The sequence below is a fragment of the Heterodontus francisci genome, chromosome 12, assembly GCF_036365525.1.
Source record: "Heterodontus francisci isolate sHetFra1 chromosome 12, sHetFra1.hap1, whole genome shotgun sequence".
Lineage (NCBI taxonomy): Eukaryota > Metazoa > Chordata > Chondrichthyes > Heterodontiformes > Heterodontidae > Heterodontus > Heterodontus francisci.
Genome location: NC_090382.1, coordinates 33,441,065 through 33,463,161, shown reverse-complemented (window position 1 = coordinate 33,463,161; position 22,097 = coordinate 33,441,065). Strand labels below are relative to the sequence as shown.

At 41.1% G+C, this 22,097-nt stretch overlaps 2 protein-coding genes across 5 annotated transcripts in view; one reads left to right on the top strand and one right to left on the bottom strand.

Moving 5' to 3' along the window:
* The window catches only part of kif20a (kinesin family member 20A), a 49,290-nt gene extending 41,595 nt beyond the window's left edge, over positions 1–7,695 (top strand). For all 3 annotated transcript variants that reach the window (XM_068043285.1, XM_068043284.1, XM_068043286.1), the window contains exons 16-18: positions 336–427; positions 3,764–3,901; positions 5,934–7,695. In XM_068043285.1, the coding sequence (XP_067899386.1) occupies positions 336–427; positions 3,764–3,901; positions 5,934–6,254 (551 nt within the window). In that variant the 3' untranslated portion in view covers positions 6,255–7,695. The remainder of the gene's footprint in view (positions 1–335; positions 428–3,763; positions 3,902–5,933) is intronic.
* The window catches only part of cdc23 (CDC23 (cell division cycle 23, yeast, homolog)), a 34,921-nt gene continuing 19,097 nt past the window's right edge, over positions 6,274–22,097 (bottom strand). For both annotated transcript variants that reach the window (XM_068043287.1, XM_068043288.1), the window contains 8 exons: positions 18,780–18,861; positions 17,491–17,644; positions 16,306–16,425; positions 16,125–16,200; positions 15,469–15,530; positions 14,363–14,441; positions 10,153–10,272; positions 6,274–8,589 (listed from right to left, as the gene is read on the bottom strand). In XM_068043287.1, coding sequence (XP_067899388.1) covers positions 8,422–8,589; positions 10,153–10,272; positions 14,363–14,441; positions 15,469–15,530; positions 16,125–16,200; positions 16,306–16,425; positions 17,491–17,644; positions 18,780–18,861 — 861 coding nt within the window. In that variant the 3' untranslated portion in view covers positions 6,274–8,421. The remainder of the gene's footprint in view (positions 8,590–10,152; positions 10,273–14,362; positions 14,442–15,468; positions 15,531–16,124; positions 16,201–16,305; positions 16,426–17,490; positions 17,645–18,779; positions 18,862–22,097) is intronic.

The following is a 22,097-nucleotide window of genomic DNA, read 5'->3' as shown; positions in this document are numbered from 1 at the left end:
AACTGGAATCGAACTTCTGGTCCAATTTTTGCATTAGTTCTTCCATACCTGCAAGTTGCAATTAACTACTTTTGTGATCAGGTTTGTCTACTGTCTCGAAAGGCAGTTTCTATTCTCCTATCCACCCATTAAATGTCATTTTTAATGTGGATCTCCTAATAATTTGAATGTTTGGTATTCAGATTTGTGGGAATTTCTCAATGGAAATTTCCCTAGGACAAATGCCTTTAGAATTTGAATCATTCTTGAGTTTAGATTTTTAAAAATATGCTTGGTGATGGCTTTCCATAAAATCAGCAGGTTTTGTGATGGACTGTTTTTCTGCCGTGTTACAGAATTGAAGCGATACAAGGACATGGTCGAGCTTCCTGCTGGAATGAAACATCTTACAGTTGATACAGACCGAAAACTAGAAGAAGGACAGAGAGTGAGTCATGTATTTCCCTCTTGGTCTAATTTAGCATAGTGGGGTTTTCCTTTAACATTTTATAGCCAACAGATTGCTTGGAGAGACTTTGGATTTCCACACAGCTGCTTCATCAGACCGCTGAAGCACTATTCATTTGAGCAGTGCTGTCAAGGGACAGAGCTTAGTTGGAATGCTTGATGTGCAAACCTGCTGTGCAATGATTAAGGACAAGTGCCATAGGAATAAATTGTTGAAAAACCATTTTGAATGAGATAATCTCCCAGTGGTTTTGTGCATTTGGTCTGTTTCTTGAGTGCTTTATCCTGGTTACCTTGAAACATATACTATGTGCTACTTGTGACATTAAAATTTGCCAAATGACAGATAGATCCCATTGTTCCAATGGGAACTTCTGAAAGGGAGCTACAACATTTAGAATGGGAATTATTGAATTTTACAGCAGAGAGGCCATTCAGTCCTTCAAACCCATGCTAATTCTCTGAAAGAGTTAATCACTCATCCATCCCTGCCTTTTCTTCATACCCTTTCTGATTTTTTTTCAAGTATTGACATAAAGCTGGGAAATATAGTTCCCAGTGAGAAGGATAGTAGCAGACATCAGGAGGACATAGACTGGTGAAATAGGCAAATGAAATTTAACACAGAAAAGTGTGAAGTAATGCATTTTAGAAGGAAAGTTGAGTCATAGGCCAGGATTTAACACTGGCAATGGCACTGCCCACCTGTTGGAAAGTCGGGTGAGCCTGCCTCCACTGTCCCTGGAAACCATGACACTATTTTGCGTGGCTCAAGCAGTTTATTGTCTGAGGTTGCGGCCTCCGCCCTTCTGAAGCAGAATGTTTCGCCTCCAAGAGCTGCCAGCCAATCAGAGGCCCCCGACACCTCTTCAGTCCCAACAGCGCCATCTGGAGAGGTGCCCACTTTCATCCCATTGAAGTTAGCTCACTTCCAATTTAGGAGTGGCAGTACAAATTAAACAGTACAATTATCCCACAAAATCCCACAAATATCCCCATCCTCAATGATGGGGGAGCCCAGCACATCAGTGCGAAAGATAAGGCTGAAGCATTTGCAACAATCTTCAGCCAGAAGTGCTGAATTGATGAACCATCTCAGCCTCCTCCTGAAGTCCCCAGCATCACAGATGCCAGACTTCAGCCAATTCGCTTCACTCCACGTGATATCAAGAAACGACTGAAGGCACTGAATACTGCAAAGGCTATGGGCTCTGACAATATTCTGGCAATAGTACTGAAGACCTGCGTTTTAGAACTTGCTGCGCCCCTAGCCAAGCTGTTCCAGTACAGCTACAACACTGGCATCTACCCGGCAATGTGGAAAATTGCTCAGGTATGTCCTTGTAAACAAAAGACAGGACAAGTCCAACCCGGCAATTACCGCCCCATCAGCCTACTCTCAGTCATCAGTAATGTGATGGCAGGTGTCATCAACAGTGCCATCAAGCGGCACTTACTTAGCAATAACCTGCTCAGTGACGCCCGGTTTGGGTTCCGCCAGGGCCACTCAGCTCCTGACCTCATTACAGCCTTGGTTCAAACATGGGCAAAAGAGCTGAACTCCAGAGGTGAGGTGCGACTAACTGCCCTTGACATCAAGGCAGCATTTGACTGAGTATGGCTTCAAGGAGCCCTAGCAAAACTGAGGTCAATGGGAATCGGGGGGGGGGGGAAACCCTCCGTTGGTTGGAGTCATACCTAGCGCAAAGGAAGATGGTTGTGGTTGTTGGAGGTCAATCACCTGAGCTCCAGGACATCACTGCAAGAGTTCCTCAGGGTAGTGTCCTAGCCGAACCATCTTCAGCTGCTTCATCAATGACCTTCCTTCAATCATAAGGTCAGAAGTGAGGATGTTTGCTGATGATTGCAAAATGTTCAGCACCATTCGTGACTCCTCAGATACTGAAGTAGTCCGTGTAGAAATGCAGCAAGACCTGGACAATATCCAGGCTTGGGCTGATAAGTGGCATGTAACATTTGCGCCACACAAGTGCCAGACAATGACCATCTCCAACAAGAGAGAATCTAACCATTTCCCCTTGACATTCAATGGCATTACCATCACTGAATCCCCCACTATCAACATCCTAGGGGCTACCATTGACCAGAAACCGAACTGGAGTAGCCATATAAATACCGTGGCTACAAGAACAGATCAGAGGCTAGGAATCCTACGGTGAGTAATTCACCTCCTGATTCCCCAAAGCCTGTCCACCATCTACAAGGCACAAGGGTGGCACGTTGGCTAGCACCACAGCCTCACAGTTCCAGCGACCCAGGTTCGATTCTGGGTACTGCCTGTGTGGAGTTTGCAAGTTCTCCCTGTGACCGCGTAGGTTTCCGCCGGGTGCTCTGGTTTCCTCCCACAGCCAAAGACTTGCAGGTTGATAGGTGAATTGGCCATTGTAAATTGCCCCTAGTGGAGGTAGGTTGTAGGATAATTGTGGGGATGTGGTAGGGAATATGGGATTAATGTAGGATTAGTATAAAATGCATGGTTGATGGTCGGCACAGACTCTGGGCCGAAAGGCCTGTTTCAGTGCTGTATCTCTAAATAAATATAAAATAAAATATGTCAGGAGTGTGATGGAATACTCTCCACTTGCCTGGATGGGTGCAGCTCCAACAACACTCAAGAAGCTCGACACCATCCAGGACAAAGCAGCCCGCTTGATTGGCACCCCATCCACAAACATTCACTCCCTCCACCACCGACGCACAGTGGCAGCAGTGTGTACCATCTGCAAGATGCAATGCACCAAGGCTCCTTAGACAGCACCTTCCAAACCCGTGACCTCTACCAACTAGAAGGACAAGGGCAGCAAATGCATGGGAACACCACCACCTGCAAGTTCCCCTCCAAGTCACACACCATCCTGACTTGGAACTATATCATCGTTCCTTCACTGTCACTGGGTCAAAATCCTGGAACTCCCTTCCTAACAGCACTGTGGGTGTACCTACCCCACATGGACTGCAGCGGTTCAGAAGGCAGCTCACCACCACCTTCTCAAGGGCAATTAGGGATGGGCAATAAATGCTGGCCTGGCCAGCGACACCCAAATCCCATGAATGAATTTTTAAAAAATACAATTTTAAAGTGGGTGTAGGAACAGAGACATCTGGAGTTCACATACTCAATTCATTGAAGGTGGTAGGACAAGTTGATAAGGCTTTCTAAATAGAGGCATAGAGTACAAAAGCAAGTAAGTTATGATCCTTTATAAGTCACTGGTTATGATTCAGCTAGAGTATTCCCCTAACCCCCCTCTCTTTTTGGCAATAATGTCTGTTAATGTGTCTGATTAATTTTCAGAATGTGAAGGCCCTGCAGAAAGAGCTACAGAAAATAGGCCAGGCACTGCAGACATCAGAGAGAGCATGTTGCCATAACACCGGAGCAGAAAACCTACGGCGTACTCTAGCCAAATGTGAAGACCTAATGGTAAAACAGGTATGTTAGCAATTGTCCTTCAGCTACAAGTCAGTGACAGCTCTTAGCCACATTGATCTTGGTTCAATGCACAGATTTCAAAAATGTAGAGAGAAGTGGGGAGACTTGCAACTTTGGATAAATTTTCAAAGCATTTGTTCAGAAAAAATGGTATGAAGCGAATAACTTTTTTGTGTGAGCGAGAGAGGGGCAGAATTTGAGGGTAGGCATCTCCGAATGGAAGGGCTAATTTTATTTGATTCCAATAACGTGCATTCTGCTTAATTGCTGTCTATGGCTGTCTTTTGCAAACCTGTTCCTTTGCAGGCTTTGTTTTTGGCAAACAATATTTGCTCGGCTCAAAGTCGAAATTAATTAACCTGTTTTTCCAAGCTTTAAACTTAGAGATGGTGCTGGTGGACCACCTTCCTTGTGTATAGCCAAGATCTGCCAATCAACATATTAATGGATCAATTACATTGGATGTGAATTGAGCCATCAGCTGCAAGAATCCTGCTGAAACCATTTAGCTATTACAAAACTGCAATTTTAATATTTACATATTGTATGCATTTGTATTCGTTACATGCATTTGAAACTAAGATCATGTTTCAAATTTAGTTGATGAAACTGTAAGATTTTACACCTAGTCTCCCACAATGCTGTGCCTCTGCCTTGCTACTTAATCTGGATCGGAAATTGCTTCTGATGTGATGCCAGCTGATTTGTAATCACCCCTCTAGGCCTAACCCTGTAGGTAGCATTACCTAATTAAGCTGTTTCAGCCCCAGAGATTGAAAACAAAGCCAACTAATGTGCTGAAGGGACATATCGACACAGTGTTGTGGCAAATCCATAGAATATATTTGTTTTTCAATTGCTTAATTGGACATTAGAATAAAAATGACTAGGATTGTACAGCATGCTGTCTTGTGTAACTCATGAATGTCATAGAGGAATCTGGGTTTACATCTAGACCATAGTAATTTATCTTCAAAAGGTGCTGATTCTCACTGGTACAATTCTGAGTGCCAACAGCCCTCTGTTATTTTGTTGAAGAGGCCATTCATCCTGTCAGCAGATTATTTGATCATTGGAGGGCATCACAAGCAAGCTCCATCCAGTCACTGTCTCATATTCATACATATACCTTTTTTCCAACAAGAGTCACTGGTTTGTAGTGGGATTTGCAACTTTGACTTTTTTTTCTCTTCAAGGGCGCTGAGTCTAAGGGCAGAATTTTGTGGTGCTGGTGGGGCTCCCAGTGCAGAGTTGAAAAGGCAGGGGGAATCCTGCATCGGCCATTTGGTACAATTCGACTGTGCAAGGCCAATTAACAGCCCGGCGCCCGGATCCTTGTCCCTTTAAAGATGACTTTAAAGATTACTGGGTGACCTCCCTGTTTGGCTTAATTCCAGCAGCGAGGGTGGGAAGAACCTCTTAATGGGTGTTAATAGGCCTCCTAAGGGTCTCAATAGGTCACTGTGTGGGAAGACTGTCATCGGTCTATCCCACCCCGACTAAATTGCGGTGCTGCAGGTAGGCGACCACCTCCCGTTGCAATTCAGTGGGGCCCCTCGCCTCCTGGCCCCTTTTTGGGGGGCGGGGGTTGATTTGCGGTGGCCCATAAAATTGTGCCTCAATTGCTGTCTGAGCTGAAAAGGAAATATGTCAGCACAGACCAGAATTCAAAAGTAGGCCCAGCTAATCTGTATGGCTTAATACCATGCATAGCCATGCTTTTATCAACTGGGCTTTCCATTTGTTGAATTCCTGGCCCCAACCACATTGCTGTGGGAAGCTGTACACTAAAACACTTCTGCAGTGTGCAGAGTATCCCTGAGCTGAGGCTGCATGTTGCAATTTTAGAATGGGTCTGGTAAAAGACTGAATAGGTTTCCCTACACATGCTTCAAACAGGTAATGTCTATACCAAAAAAAGCTAATTTGTTTTTTATAATTGAGACGTGCTTGCAATTAGTGTGAATACATTTAGGACCTTTGTATTTTCACTGTATGGAACTTGATAGTGAAGAGTCTTTCTTTCTAACAGGATCACACCTTGGCAGAGCTGCAGAAACTGATGATTGCAGTAAAATTGGACCTGAAGAAAAAAAATGCATGCATCGCAGAGCAGTATCACACAGTCCGCCAGCTTCAGGCGGGTCCAGGCTGCAATAAGCGTCGCTGTGCTGGCAATATTGAAAATCAGCCACCCCCGGGGAAAAAGCCATTTCTAACTGGTCTCCTGACCCCAATGAGGCTTGCTCAGCAGTGCAGCAACAACACTCCCTCCAATTATATTCTGCGATCCCGAGCAAGACTGGAGAAGCCATTGCATCTCTCGAGTGTACAATATCACGTAAACTATTAAGGAAGTCATGGTTAGCTGGTTTTGTAGACCTTTTTTTATTTTTCAAGATATTTTATTTGGAAATTAGGTCCAATTAAAAATATTTACGTCAATGACTTCCACGATAATGGTGTTTGTTCTGTTTTTCAAACCTTTTGATTATCCAATTTTTGGCAAAAGATTTGTATGGGAGCGGAAACGGTATGCTGGGAGATTTGTGCCGGAAGTTATATTATCACTAGCTACTTTGTAAGTATTTTGTGTATTATGCTGCTCGAATATTCCACTCTTCAAACTTTTTCTTTGTGTCTAGCCAGTATTTATCTTTTGCAGCCATTTGTTGAAATGTGGCTTGGAGTTCTACTACACGAGTCAACCAACAAAGTCCAAGAAGAAACAGGAGACTCTATATTAATGCATTAAATGTTTTGTAGGAAGTAGCCTGTAAGGATGAGTATAGCTAGAGATTGTATCGATTTTGTTCTGACAGCTTAAGATTACCATTTCAAAAAAAATCAGGATTGAGAATTTCCTTTCTGTTGGCCTGTTATGTTTTGTATAGAAGATTTGGAGGGTTTTTATTTGGGAAAGCATCATATCTTGTGTTTTCTGTATGTAGAGATAAGCTATTAACTATCAACACTTTTGTTAAGCTATATATATATATACATATATATAACTAACCAAGTTTCAAGTAAGCCATATTTTTGAGTGTGGTGTGCTTCCTGTATATTCCAAAGATATTAATTTCAGGGGAAAGGTTTGCACCAAAAAATGCAAATTCAGTCTGTGTCCCTTTTTATAAGCTTCCACTTTATCTGGAAGTTTGAACAGTTACGTTCGTGCCTTATATATTGCTGAATGTATTGCAAAATTCTTTAAATAATTGCTCCATGTATGGTTTAATATTTAAACACGAGGGTTTACACTAACGCAACTTGTAGAGCTTTTACTGAAATGGTAATGTGAAGAGTGGTACAATACTAGTTTTAAGAATTCAGTTAAGGTGCTTTTGTTGAAGCTCATTTGACATTCATATTTAAAATTAGAAATAAAGTGTCCAACTGCAGGAAATCTTGATGGACAACCAGTACTTGCTGTGTATGTCTTATGCCGCTAGGGAATGTTTTTTCCAGTTCTGATTTAAGCAGCCTCTCTGATTTATACTAATGTAACACTTGGGAGATCAGTCATTGTGCCTGACAAACCAAAATGAAGTAATAACTGAAAATTTAATCAAGCTGATTAATACTTCGCCTCCCCTGCTATGATATCATGAACAGGACCATTGCTGCAGAGTAGTATGTAGGCTTTAGCTAACTGAGGTTATTTGGTGAATTCTATAAGGTTAAATGTGTTTGTAAAATATGAAGGTTACCACTCTTGTACTTTACATACTAGTGTATCGGTATCACTTTTTATTAAAATGTTTATTCTTGCCCTCTTGTATCCTGCTGTACGCATGTGAAATGAGGGAAATTAAAATTGAATTACTTAAAGTAATGTGATTTTTTTTTAAATTGAAAAACAGTCTGTGCTTTCAAGTACATACAAGCTCATGGTTGCTGGATGTGCAGTGTACCATCAGCAGAGTCCTGAGATCAGAAACGACATTGAATATGAGGGGTTGCTATTGATTTGTGAGATAAGCAGCCTTTCTCAACCCATAAGGAAGGATAGTTTAGTTCTGGTTGCAAATATATTTTGAGGTGTTGTCTAATGTTGAAAGCTGTCGAATTTACCTTGATAAATGGTGCTAGATACTGATGGACAGGGGCTATGAAATTGAGTTAATTTAATTTTTAATTCTGCATTTGTGTGATGGTCTGCCCCTTTTAGCGGGGAATGAGCCTGCTTCTGCAGGATTGACTGGATGTACCTGACCTCTTGGTTAGCTCAGAATTCTTAAGCAAAATAGAAACTTAAGTGGGGAGGTTAGGTGGGTTGAGTGATTTCTATTTATACTACAGGAGAAAGTTAGTTGCAACAAACTTGTAGGAATTATGACATCTAGCAAAAAAGTGCACTATTTAATATTTACACAAGCAGAGATTATGCAGTACATTTCAAAAGAGAATCTGCTTCCCATGAATACAAAATCCAACTATGCTACCAACAGGCATTTAGGCTGTAATGGGAAACAGCCAGTAGAGTGTCATGGTGGTTTCAGATAGCAGCACTGAAATTTTCATGGTGTGATGGAAGATAGGTTTAGTGGTGGCAGTTTTGCAGAGGGGGTGTTGACTCCAGGGACAAATGTTCGAGTTACATCTGCAGATATGGGCGTTGGTGGCACGTCACCCTGGTTACGAAGCTGTGATATCTGTCTGAGCAGAGCTTTTCCTTCTTCTCTGGTCTGGAACAAATCAATATTTAATCCAAAAATCTACTGGCCAACCAAAATCAAAGCAAATAAGCGTTTCATTAAAAGTCAACTTGGATTAACAAGTCTGAAGTGTTTGAGAACAACCTTACAAAATTTGTAAATATATTTTGCTGCCTCAGGACATTCCAAACCACATTACAGCCAATACAGTACTTAACGTAGGAAACACAGCACAAGAGCAAGGCGGTTATGTTGCACTTGTATAAGACACTAGTTCGGTCTCAGCTGGAGTACTGCATCCAGTTCTGGGCGCTGTGCTTTAGGAAGGATGTGAAAGTATTAGAGAGAGTACAGAAAAGATTCACGAGAATGGTTCCAGGAATGAGGAAATTCAGGTATGAAGACAGATTGGAGAATTTGGGACTATTATCCTTGGAGAAAAGGTTGTTGAGAGGTGATTTGATAGAGGTATTCAAAATCATGAGCGGTCTGGGCAGAGTAGATAGACAGGAACAGTTTCTCCCTCTCTACTCTGTCCAGACCTTAACCACTCGCTGTGTGAAAATTTTCCTAGTCACATTTTTTTTTTGCTTTTGCCAATTACTTTAAATCTGTGTCCTATCGTTCTCAATCCTTTCACAAGTGGGAACAAGAGGGCACAGATTTAGAGTAATTGGTAAAAGAAGTGATATTAGGAAAACTTTTCACACAGTGAATAAGGTCTATAATGCACTGCCTGAGAGTGGTGGAGGCAGGTTTAGTTGAAGCATTCAAAAGGGAATTAGACTTATCTGAAAAAGGGAGAAGGCAGGAGAGTGGCACGAGATGAAATGCTCATTCGGAGAGCTGGTGCAGATATGATGGGATGAATGGCCTCCTGATTTGGGTTTTGGTTGAGGGATAAATATTTGCCTCAACATAATGAATTCCCTTTTTAAAAAAAAAATAGTGCCACATGTTCACAGAGATTAAATGAGCAGAAAGGGACAAGGTGAGCATACTTGCACCTGTCAGCATGTAAGTGAAGGACTGACAAGTTTATTCAGCCTGCTCCTGTCCATATACAGTTCGTATCAGCTTGATGTTTTGGCAACCATAGAGGCCAGATTCCCAATAGCGTAATCGAGCAATTCACCAACAATACCTGGCTGGTTGATGCCATTCTGCATTATCAGCTGGTAGTATTGCTGAACTTTCTTATTGAAGCATTTATGATTTGGATTTCAAGGTTAAAAGACTTTAAAAAATCTAACTTTAATTAGAATGGCTAAATTTTGGTTTACCTTTCTAAAATTTAAACCTGTTAAAAGCTGATGGATATTACTAATTAGTGCACAGGCTCTTTCTAAATAAGTTATTGAAATGAGATACTTTTAGGGAAACATATTCCTGAACATTAGCTGAATCAAGACTTGTATTCTAGTAAATCTGCTGGATTACACTGCTGTAGTCAGTTGTAGGATTAGATTAGAGATACAGCACTGAAACACTGTACTGGATCTGAAAACAAAAACTTGTTCTCCCCTAATGCCCACCTGTACTTGACAGCAACTTCCCTGAGATGGCTACCATAGAGATATGGTTAAAACTTACATCATTGTAATCACAACACTTCTGTGCACAGACTGATGCCTCATCCCACCGTTTACATTTGAAATAATACTGTGCCAAGGCTCGAAATGCAGTGCTCATTTCATGATGCTCCAGAAGCTCCTAAAGATTTGAACAACAAAGATTTATTAGTTCAGGGAGTGACTGAGAAAGCTGCTCATTTTTCATTTGTATGAATTTGTCATAACTTTCTCTGCAGCCCTTTGAAGATGGAACCACCATGCAAAATGTACTTACTCTACCTATAATTCAGGTTATAAGTAAATAAGGTATTTACTTCAACAGCTACAGCTCCTAAAAACATTCGAACTAGGATATTCTTTCCCCTCACCCCTTCAGAACTGCAGGTTGCATTTCTGTAACCAAAATACAATTTTAAAAATGAAAGTGATTTTATCTCTTTTCCTCCTGCTGGAATATATTTTACTGGCATACATTCCTATATGGGTAACTTTCATTCAAGAGGTTGGATCTGTTTGAGGGGTGGTTGACACTGTGTTCTCCCAACCCAAGCAGGCAGGGACCAACTTTACTTGTGAGGGACATCTTAAACCAGCTTGAAAGAATATTGGAGGGGAATGATCCATGTTGGGACCAATAACATAGGGAAGAGTAGGCATGAGGTTCAGCTTATAAAGTACCAGGCACGAGGATCTCAAGAGTTATAATCTGGATTATTTGTGAACACTGCTGAAAGAGTGTGGGAAAGGGGTTCAATTTCATAGGACAGTGGTACCAGGTCTGGGACAGGAAGGAACTATACAGGGGTGGTTATCCCTGCCCTTTTGGGAGTTGCCCAGGCGAGGGTGCCCACGCTCAGGGTTACAAGCCACGGTCAACAACAGTGAATTTTTGGTGGTGATGCCGGAAGAGGATGTGTGTTTCCTTGAAAGCACACATAAAGACAATAGCAAACCATTTCATGTGCTTCTTCCCCATGTCGTATTGCTCATTTCTCATGGAAGTTAAAAAAAAAAAATAGGCTCTTGCAAACAACTGAAAAGAAAGATGCAGGATCATGAGGCATGCAGAAGTGAGTAGAGGACCTGCCTTTAGACTAATCACCACTTAAGACTTGAGTAGAAGTTGTGTATAGGCCCCCTGGTAGCGACAGTGAAGTGATAGATTGTATAAGAAACTAGTTCGGCCTCAGCTGAAATACTATGTCCAGTTCTGGGCTCCGTGCTTTAAGAAGGATAAATATAAAGGCAGAGTGGTTTTAATGGAGGATTTTAATTTTTGTATTGATTCAGATCAGCAGACTAGTATATGTCAAAGGTAGTGAATTTTTTCAGCGTGTCTCGGATAGTTTTCTGCAACAAACTCCTAGAACATAAGAAATAGGAGCAGGAGTAGGCCATTCAGCCCCTCAAGCCTGCCCCACCATTCAATAAGATCTTGGCTTCCCCAGGTCTCAACTCTTTCATGTCAGCTCCTCATAGCTCTCAACTCCCCAAGATTTCAAAAATCTGTCTACCTCCTCTTTAAATACATTTAGTGACCTAGCCTCCACAACTCTGAGGTAGAGAATTCCAGAGATTCACCACCCTCAGAAGAAATTCCTTCGCATCTCAGTTTTAAATTATGACCCCTTATTCTGTAACTATGTCCCCCAGTTTGAGATTCCCCCACCAGTGGAAACATATTCTCAACATCTACCCTGTCTAGCTCCCCAAGAATCTTGTGTTTCAATAAGATCACCTCTCATTCTTCTAAACTCCAATGAATAAAGGCCTAACCAGTATAGCTGTTCTTGATAAGACAACCCCTTCATCCCAGGAATCAGCCTAGTGAACCTTTTCTGAACTGCCTCCAGTGCTAATATGTCCTTCCTTAAATACAGGGACCAAAACTGTATGCAGTACTTTAGGTGTGGCCTCACCAACACACTGTACAGCTGTAACAAGATTTCCCTATTTTTAAACTCTAACCCCCTAGCAATAAAGGCCAAAATTCCATTTGCCTTCTTCATTACTTGCTGCATCTGCATGCTAACTTTTTGTGTTTCATGTACAAGAACACTCAGATCCCTCTGTACTGCAGTATTTTGTAGTCTTTCTCCATCTAAATAATAATCTGCCTTTTTATTCTTCCTACCAAAATGGATTACCTCATACTTCCCCACATTGAACTCCACTGGCCAAGTTTTTGCCCACTCACTTAATCTATCTCTATCCCTTTGCAGATTCTTTGTGTCCTTATCACAACATGCCTTCCCATCTATTTTTGTATCGTCAGCAAATTTGGATACACTACACTCTGTCCCTTCCTCCAAGTCATTAATATAGATAGTAAATAGTTGAGGCCCTAGGACCGATCCTTGTGGCACCCCACTAGTTACAGCTTTCCAACCTGAGAAATACCCATTAATCCCAACCCTCTGCCTTCTGTGTGTTACCCTCAATCCATGCCAACACATTACCCCCAATACCCTGAGGTCTTATTTTGTGCAATAGCCTTTTGTGTGGCACCTTATCGAACGCCTTCTGAAAATCCAAATACACTACATCTACCGGGTCCCCTTTATACACTGCTTGTTATATCCTCAAAGAACTCTAACAAATTTGTCAAACATGGTTTCCCTTTCATAACACCATATTGACTGTTTGATTGCATTATGTTTTTCTAAATGACCTATTTCTTAGAGATGACAAGGGGACATGCCATGTTAGATTTAGTAAAAAGTAATGAGCCAGATTTAGTTAAACAACCTAACAGTGCATCAACATTTATCTAATAACAATCACAATATCAAGTGCAATGTAGGGTTTGAAAGGGAGAAATGCAAAACAGCTAAGATTCTAGATTTAGGTAAGGCTGACCTCAAAGGGATGAGACAGTAAACTGGGTAAAATGACAGATTAGTGGGAGGTGTTCGAAAGAATCTGTAATACAGAACCAGTTTAAGCCCCTAAGGGGCAAGAACACTACTTGCCCAAAACAAACCATGGACAGCTAAAGAACATAAAACAAAGGAATAAAAAGCACAGATCCTGGCAAATGGGAAACATACAAAGAAAAATAAAGGGTGATCTGAAAGCGAGGAGCAGGGAACAATCATGTGTGCGCATTCATACTAACAGGCTGGCAAATGTTTGGACACACTGATGACGTCTGCGATCACTCTACACATGTTCTGTGTTGTCAGGAGTCACTTTGGTTAGGAAATTGACTGGATAGCAGGAGACAGACGCTAGGGATAATGGGCAGGTACTCTAATTGGCATGAGGTGACTAGCGTCCCACAAGAATTTGTGTTGGGACCTCAACTATCCACCATATTTATTAATGACTTAGATGATGGGATAAAAAGCCACATATCTAAGTTTGCCAATGACACAAAGATGGACAGCAATGTAAGCAGTAAAGATGGAAGTATAAAATTACAGGGATATTCATAGATTAAGTGAATAGGCAAAACAGTGGTTAATGGATTTCAATTTGGGCAAATATGGACCTAAAAAGGTTAAGCAGAGTACATTCTAAATGGTGAAAAGCTAGGAACAGTGGCTCAGAGGTCAAGGTACAGAAAATCATTAAAACATTATGAACAGATACAGAAAATAGAAAAGGCAAATAGAATGCTGGCCTTAAGGGGAGCAGTTAGATGGAGAGAAACTATTTTTGCTGGTTGTGAAGTTTAGAACTGGGGGCATAGTCTAAAAATTAGAGCCAGACCTTCCATGAGTGAAATTAGGAAACCTTGACATGCAAAGGGTGGTAGAAGATTGGAACTCTCTTCTGCAAGCAGCAATTGATGCTAGATCAATTGTTAATTTTAAAACTGAGATTGTTATAGTTTTGTTAGCCAAAGTTAGTGAGGGATTTGTGGCAAAGGTGGGGAAATTGGAGTTAAATCGCAGATCGGCCATGATCTCACTGAATGGTGAAATAGGCTCAAGGGCCTACTCCTGTCCTATGTTCATTGAACAGCTGGAATTATTTGCTTTGTGGAACACTTCAGTCTTAAAAATGCTGCAAAGACAGACCTGATTGTCACCTTCTGTTAAGTTTTAAAAGAGTGGAGGGATACAGTACATAGATAAATACTGGAGGGTGAAGTCTGAAGTTTTCCTTTTAAACTTTGTTGCAAAAAGCAGTATAAAAGCTCTTGTGGAACCAAGGCCTTGTGTAATCTGTGCCAGTTTGGGCCTGCCAGTGCCAGCTCCACATGAACCCTAGAGAAGTCTTACCCCACAGTCACAGATGTCTTGGACATATTTGATGTAACACTGAGCCGCTTGATCTGATTCACCTAACTGCTCGTGAATTCTGCAATGTTATGGAAGGAAAGAGACATTAAATCAGTATAAGCCAATCAAAACAATAAGTTCTGGACCCTGCACTAGCAATGCTGGGAGGCTACGCCAAGTGAAACCTCAAACAACTGAAGGTGCTTCACAGCGAGCTCTTTTGTTCATATTCCTGCAAATTCCACAATTCAGTGAAATTTCTGTTTGGCTACCAACAGAATAAAATATCTTGTGTAAAAGAACTCGCAATACAGTTAGATAGTACTGAGATCTCAGACTTGGGAAATTGAAGTGCTGCTTAATGTTTCCTGGTGTCTGATCCCCTATTTAGACCCCGTCAGGAAGCCAGTGTATTGGTACAGAGCAGAGGCATATAGGTTTGATTTCTCTCATGTCACTGAGTTTCCAGGCTTAGTTGTGTATTCCCCTGGTCACTACTGCCTATTCTTAGCAACTGGTTCAGAATGGAATTGGTAGCTATGCAGGCAGTCATAACTGATCCAGGGAAACTTTGGATTAAAAAAAAGTCACTTCTTCCCATTTTTAACACCACTTTTCTCTTCTCCTGCTGCATGGACTCCTTGATGAGATACATTCCTACAGATACCAGCCAGTGCACCTCATTTATCTTACCAAGTGGTTAATCCTTATCTGTGTGCCATTATTCTTCTAAATGAAGAGTCTATGCCCTTGTTACCAACTGCTAACCATTAATAGTGATCTTTCACTATTTAACCTCTCGAAACTTTTCAAAATTATGAAAACTTCAGTCATCTTAACCTTCTCCATTCCACTGATAAGAGTTCCAACATTTCAAGCCTTCATAGCTATATACCTCTTATTTCTGGGATCATTCTATTCTGGGACTTCCATAGCTCTAATAACCTTTTACATCATACTCCTTTTGACAAAACAATAAAACAGACTCTCTCACAACTGGAAGTGAAAACATTTAATTGCAAAATAGTCTGCTTGAAGTAAGCAGTATAGGACTTTTCTAAATCATCTGCAATGGAGGCAAGAACTCCCCACTGATTAGTACTTACTTTGCTAGCTTCACCAAAGCCATTTTCTCTACATCACCAACAGAAAACGCCCTCCAGTAACACTGCCAATGAAAAATAGAAAGGAAGACAAGTAATTAGTTTAATTTTAGGAGCCTCTAACGAGCAGGTTGGACAACACTATATGTTATACCTCCAGGCCTCCTAAAATATGCTAGTGAGTGTGGTTAGGTGGCTAAATTTAAGCAGGGGTTGTCACAATTTGGTCTACTGCATTGAACTGAGCACAGGTATAAATGCCTGGAATATCTAACCAGCTCACCCCAGCTTCAACATTTCTTAAAGAGTAAATTGGGAATAACCAATGATATTATGGTGACAAATAACATCCAAATAATCGTTAAGGATCATACAGGCATTTCTAATGAGTGTGATTTTAAAAAAAGGAAATAAAAATGATAGAACTTTCACTTTTATCACAGAGACTTTTATCGAAGAACAAAATTGCACCTGCAAGGTCTGAGGCTTGTATTCTGGCTTCATTATAATCAACTTCACCCTTTTGATGATTAACAGATTTCAGACCTCTGCTTCTCACAGACCTATTTCTCTAGTAAAGCTCTAATATGCTACCATTGTTTGCAGTGCCACTTGAAAAGTCAATTTAGCTTCTGAATAAAAACAAGACTGGAAAGTACCTTCTTGGCTTCAGCCAGCTGATTCAGCTTTTCATAACATTCACCCAAAGCAATGAGCATTCGAGAGTCATTGGGTCTGTGGGGAAAAGTCATATTGATTCAGAATCTTCTCAAACTACAGATGGAACATGCTAACAGAAGTTTTAGTTCAGCTGCAGCCTTGTTCTCTTCAGTGGCTTACCTCAGCTGATGGGCTCGTCTGTAATAATACAAACAGTAAAATGGCATCTTGAGGATCTCGTAGGTCTGTCCCAGTCCATACCAAGCCCTGTAATCTCGTTTGTTCACCTCAATGGCATGTCTGCAGGGACACAAGGAATAATTGGTGCAGGATGCTCCTTGGTGGGCAACACAGCAAACTGAAGACATCGATCTCAGAACCTTGGTCATACTCCATCTAGAGTACTGCATCAGTTTTGGGCATCACACCTCAGGAAGGATGTACTGGCCTCAGATGGGGAACAGAGTCAACAGAATTATATCAAGTGCTTAAAGGGTTAAACTATAAGTGCCAGTTGCATAAACTTGACTTGTCCTCAACTGAGTTCAGGTTGATTGGGTGATCTAATTGAGGTGTTTAAAATGATGAAAGGATTCAACAGAGTAGATACAAAGAAGCTATTTCCACTGGTGGGGAAGTCCAGAATATGGCAACAAAATCTTAAAATTAAAGCTAGGCTATTTAGGAGTGAAAAGTTTTTTTGCACGAAGAGTAGTGGAAATGTGGAATTCATTCCCCAAAAGGCTGTGGATGCAGGGTCAATTTAAATTTTCAATACTTCAGATTGGCACTTTATCAGATATGGGTACCAAGGGAATTGAGGCACAGATCAGCCATGATTTAAGCAAATGTTTGAACAGGCTCAAGGGGCTGAATGGCCACCCTTGTTCCTAATGGTCCTAAGAATTCAGTATTTATTTCAACACTTTGATGGGTTTAAAATACTGCCAGGATCTGATGTACCAATTTAATTGATGGGGCTGCACAATAATGACCCTTACAATCATAAGACTGCCTCCCAGTAGAGGCGACTCTGATTTGTAAAGTAATCTTCCTTCTTGCCGTTGGAGACAAGGAAATTCTGAGAGAGAGGTTACCTCTGGTGCCATGGATAGGGCTGGTGGCAAAGTTATAGATGCTGCTAGTGACAGATTCGCAACTTTCAAGCCAAAGATCTTACATAAGCATAGTTCCCCTCTTGTGACCAAATCTGTCCTACAGCATGGGGACTGATGCATTAGTCAGTTTTCTGTTGTGAATGAATGGAAAAGGGATGCAGAATACTGAAATTTAATGCTTGGATATGTACCAGTTTAAAGAGAGTTAGATTTTCAATGTGAACTGTCAATTAATTGGATAGTGTACCTGTAGGCCTGAATAGCTGCTGGTATGTTCTTCATCTCCATATACTCATGACCCATTAGTGTCCAGGCACCAAGGTAGCGAGGATTTAACTTCAGTGCTCTTTGGAAGTACAAGGCTGCTTTCTCGTGTTGCGACCTTAAACTGTAGTAATTGCCTTGATAAAGAGAAAGAACATTGGATTCACAATTTAGATACAACAGCTCTAAACCACAGAGACCTGAGGTCCGAGGATCAAATATTGATCTGCACAGTCAAGTGACCTGAGCAGGGCAGCAGTTGGAGTCCTACAATTTGTTTGAGAATTCTTAGCCAGGAAAGGGGAAAAATATCACATTTCCATCCATCATTGTTATCGAGTGACCACTGGTAGAAAATGCGTGTCACCCTGGAGAAGAACAAGATCAGGCTTCAATATTATGCCCTCTATAGTTGAACAACAATATTCTTCTCACATGAAAAGTGCCCACTTGGGTCAAGTACTGGCATCTGTGAAGCCATATCTTAACAAATGGAGGGGATAAAATATAGACAACTTGTAAATGGAGACTTCACTGTTAATTTTTCAATGCTAGTAGAATTGACTGATCTCAACAGTTTACATTTCTGTATTGCTCCACTCAGCCGTAAAGTACATCAGGGTATCATGTAGCAACACAAGGTGGAAGAATGAATCTATGCACCTGCAATTAATTCCCCATACAGCAAACTCTCTGATACATCCAATTCCCATTGGTCTTGTGAAAGGGGCAATTCTCAATTCCATTCAACTCCCTCGTGGCATACGGGAGAATTTTTCTCTTTGATTTCGCAGTGGTCTTTGAAGAAGGGTTTGGGTGGGAGACAGAGAAAGAATGTGGCTGCTCCACAGTGGACTTTCAGGTGACTACAATTAAATCCTTCTAAAGAACTGAATGCCAAGTGGCACATTGGAGCCCAGGTACACTGTGCCAGTGGGTGACAAGTCAATGGAATGGACTAGTGATCCTTAACACAGAATTCTCAATCTCAGAATGCCACCATCAAGCAGAGTACAGGAACGTTGCATGGAGAGTGGAAGAAAGGGAGATAGGTAAATATCAAAGATGAACCTTGTTTCAGAGGGGCACTGCAAAAAGCAGTTAATGCAGAAAAGATTGAGGAAATCAAGAAAACATGGGTTAAAAAAAAACATGAGAGTCTCAACAGGCGCACAAACTAAAAATGGGTTAAATGGACTGACTGCAAACCAGAACGAGTGCTTTGGTTTTGAATTGAAAAGGCAGTTTCCTGTCTGAGACAATCATGCTCACCAATCACACAGCAGGTTTCCACTCGATACTTGTCAATTTCACAGAGATTGTGAGCCAAGTAGCTCAGCTCAGGCTTCATGTTCTAATAGAAAAATAAAAATGGGAATGGATTTATAACAAACACAATTTCCACAACTACTGTAAAGAAAATTGCTCGATTGGAATTACGGTGTACTCTTTTTAATTCAAAAGTTGCTTAAGTCAAATTCTACGTATATACGAACAAATACACTAGGAGCAGGAGTAGGCTGTTTGGCCCCTCAAGCCTGCTCTGCCATTCTATATCATGGCTAATCAGATTGTGGACTCAACTCCACTTTCTTGCCTACCCCCAATACCTTTTGACTCCGTTGTTTGTCAAGAATCTGTCTACCTCAGCCTTCAAAACATTTAATGGCCCTGCCGCCATTGCTTTCCAGGGAAGAGAGCTCCACAGACTCACAACCCTCAGAGAAAAAATTTCTCATCTCGGTCTTAAATGGGAGACCCCTTATTTTTAAACTGTACCGTCTAACTCTAGTTTTAGTCTCTCCCACAAGGGGAAACACACTTTCAACATCCACCTCAGGATCTGTATGTTTCAATAAGATCTCCTCTCATCCTTTTAAACTCCAGTGAATACAGACCCAACCTGTCCAACCTTTCCTCATAAGATAACTGTCTCACCCCAGGAATCAGTCACGTGAACCTTCTCAGAACTGCTTCCAAGCAATTATATTCTTTCTTAAATAAGGAGACCAAAACTGTACAGAATACTCTCGATGTACTGGATTTCCAGAAGGTATTTGACAAGGTGCCACATAAAAGGTTATTGTGCAAAGTAGGAGCTCATGGTGTAGGGGGTAACATATTAACATGAATAGAAGATTGGCTGGCTGGCAGAAAGCAGAGTATGCATAAATGGGTCCTTTTCTGATTGAAAGGATGTGACGAGTGTAGTCCCGTAGAGGTCTGTGCTGGGGCCTCAACGTTTTACAATTTATATCAATGACTTAGATGAGGGGAGCGATGGCATGATAGCTAAATTTGCAGATCACACAGATAGGTAGGAAAGTATGTTGTGAAGAGGACAGAAGGAGGTTGCGGACTGATATGGATGGGTTGAGTGAGTGGGCAAAAATCTGGCAGATGGAGTATAATGTGAGAAAATGTGAAATTGTTCACTTTGGCAGGAAGAATAAAAAAGCCAAGTATTATTTAAACGGAGAACAAATGCAGAACTCCGAGGTACAGAGGGATCTAGGTGTTCTAGTACACGAGTCACAAAAAGTTAGTATGCAGGTACAGCAAGTAATAAAGAAGGTGAATGGAATGCTATCCTTTATTACGAGAGGAATTCAAAATAAAAGTAAGGATGTTATGCTTCAGTAATACAGGACACTGGTGAGACGACATCTCGAATAGCCGGCAGTTTTGGTCTCCTTATTTAAAGGAAGGATATGAATGTGTTGGAGGCAATTCAGAGGAGGTTTACTAGATTGATACCTGGAATGAGTGGGTTGTCTTATGAGGAAAGGTTGGACAGACTGGGCTTGTTTTCACTGGAGTTTAGCAGAGTGAGGGGAGACTTGACTGAAGTATATAAGATCCTGAACGGTCTTGACAAGGTGGATGTGGAAAGGATGTTTCCTCTTGTGGGGGAGTCCAGAACTAGGTGGCACTGTTTTAAAATTAGAGGTTGCCCTTTTAGGACAGATATGAGGAGAAATTTTTTCTCTCAGAGGGTTGTGCCACTTTGGAACTCTCTGCCTCAGAAGGTAGGGTCATTGAATAATTTTATGGTGGGGTGGATAGATTCTTGTTAGACAAGGGAATCAAAGGTTATTAGGGGTAGATGGGTGTGTGGAATTCGAGACACAAACAGATCAGCCATGATCTTAGTGAATGGCGGAGCAGGCTTGAGAGGCCAAATGGCCTACTTCGGCTCCTAATTCGTATGTTCGAATGTGGTCTCACCAATACCCAGTACAACCTTAGCAAAACATCTCTATTTTTATATTCAATTCCCCTTGCAATAAACGACAACATTGCATTTTCCTTCTTGATCATTTGCTGTACATGCATACTAACTTTTTGTGTTTCATGTACTAGGACACCCAGATCTATCTGCATCTCAGTTTTCTGCAATCTCTCGCCATTTAAATAATATGTTGCTTTTCTATACTTCCAACCAAAGTGGACAAGTTCACACTTACCCACATTATACACCATCTGCCAAATCTTTTCCCATTCACTGAACCTCTCTATATCCCTTTGCAGACTCCTTATGTCCTCTTCACAACTTACTCTTTGTGTCATCAGCAACTTTAGCAATCATATATTCTGTCCCTTCATCCAAGTCACTGATATAGATTGTAAATAATTGAGGCCCCAGCACTGATCCCTGTGGCACTCCACTAGTTCTAGCTTGCCAACCTGAAAATTACCCATTTATCCCTACTCTCTGTTTCCTGATGACTAACCAATCCTCTATCCATGTTAATATGTTACCCCCTATACCATGGGCTCTTATTTTGCTTAGTAACCTAATAAATTAGTCAAACGCGATTTCCTTTTCAAAAAACCAGGTTGCATTGATATTTTCTAAATGACTTCCTTAATAATAGATTCCAGCATTTTCCCGGACAGACGTTAAGCTAACTAGCCTGTAGTTTCCTGCTTTCTGTCTTCCTCATAAATTAAATTCTTTAAGCATAACTACAACTTGAAATGATCTTGAGGAGCCTGTATACTTTTACTTCAAGAGCAATTTAAAAGGAGAATTTGATGTAGTATTCAAAAAAATTGCCCTAACTTGGTCCCTTTATTGGAGAAAAGAACATACCCAAAGATAGCTACAAATAATTAATTAGATAAACCACACAATTTATCCTTCAAGTGAGGGTGACTTAATAGCTCGAGTAGCAAAGCCAATATTAAATATTTACACACTCAGGAGTGTCTTTCAAACTCAACTTCAACCTTATTGCTCTCACTCCCTTGTTTGCTTGTTGACACTGCTACACCTGAAAGTGATCCTGACAAGAAGTCACGTAATCCAAAAAAACTAATCAGAGGTAGCGTGCATCAACTTGTGAGCACAATTGATACAAAATGGAATTAAGCAGGAATACATTATTGTAAAAGTAAAGAAAGACATGAAAGATTACAATGGACATTGGAAGCTAGACAGGAGGGAAAGGTCACGTTGTCAGATGACCAGCTTTTTCTTGTAACCTGACCAGAAGTGAGAGATATGCTGGGAGAGCCTCTCTAGCTTTAGAAGCTTTACTCAGATTTGTACAGATTTCTGGTCCAGAGGAATAGAGTTTGGCATGA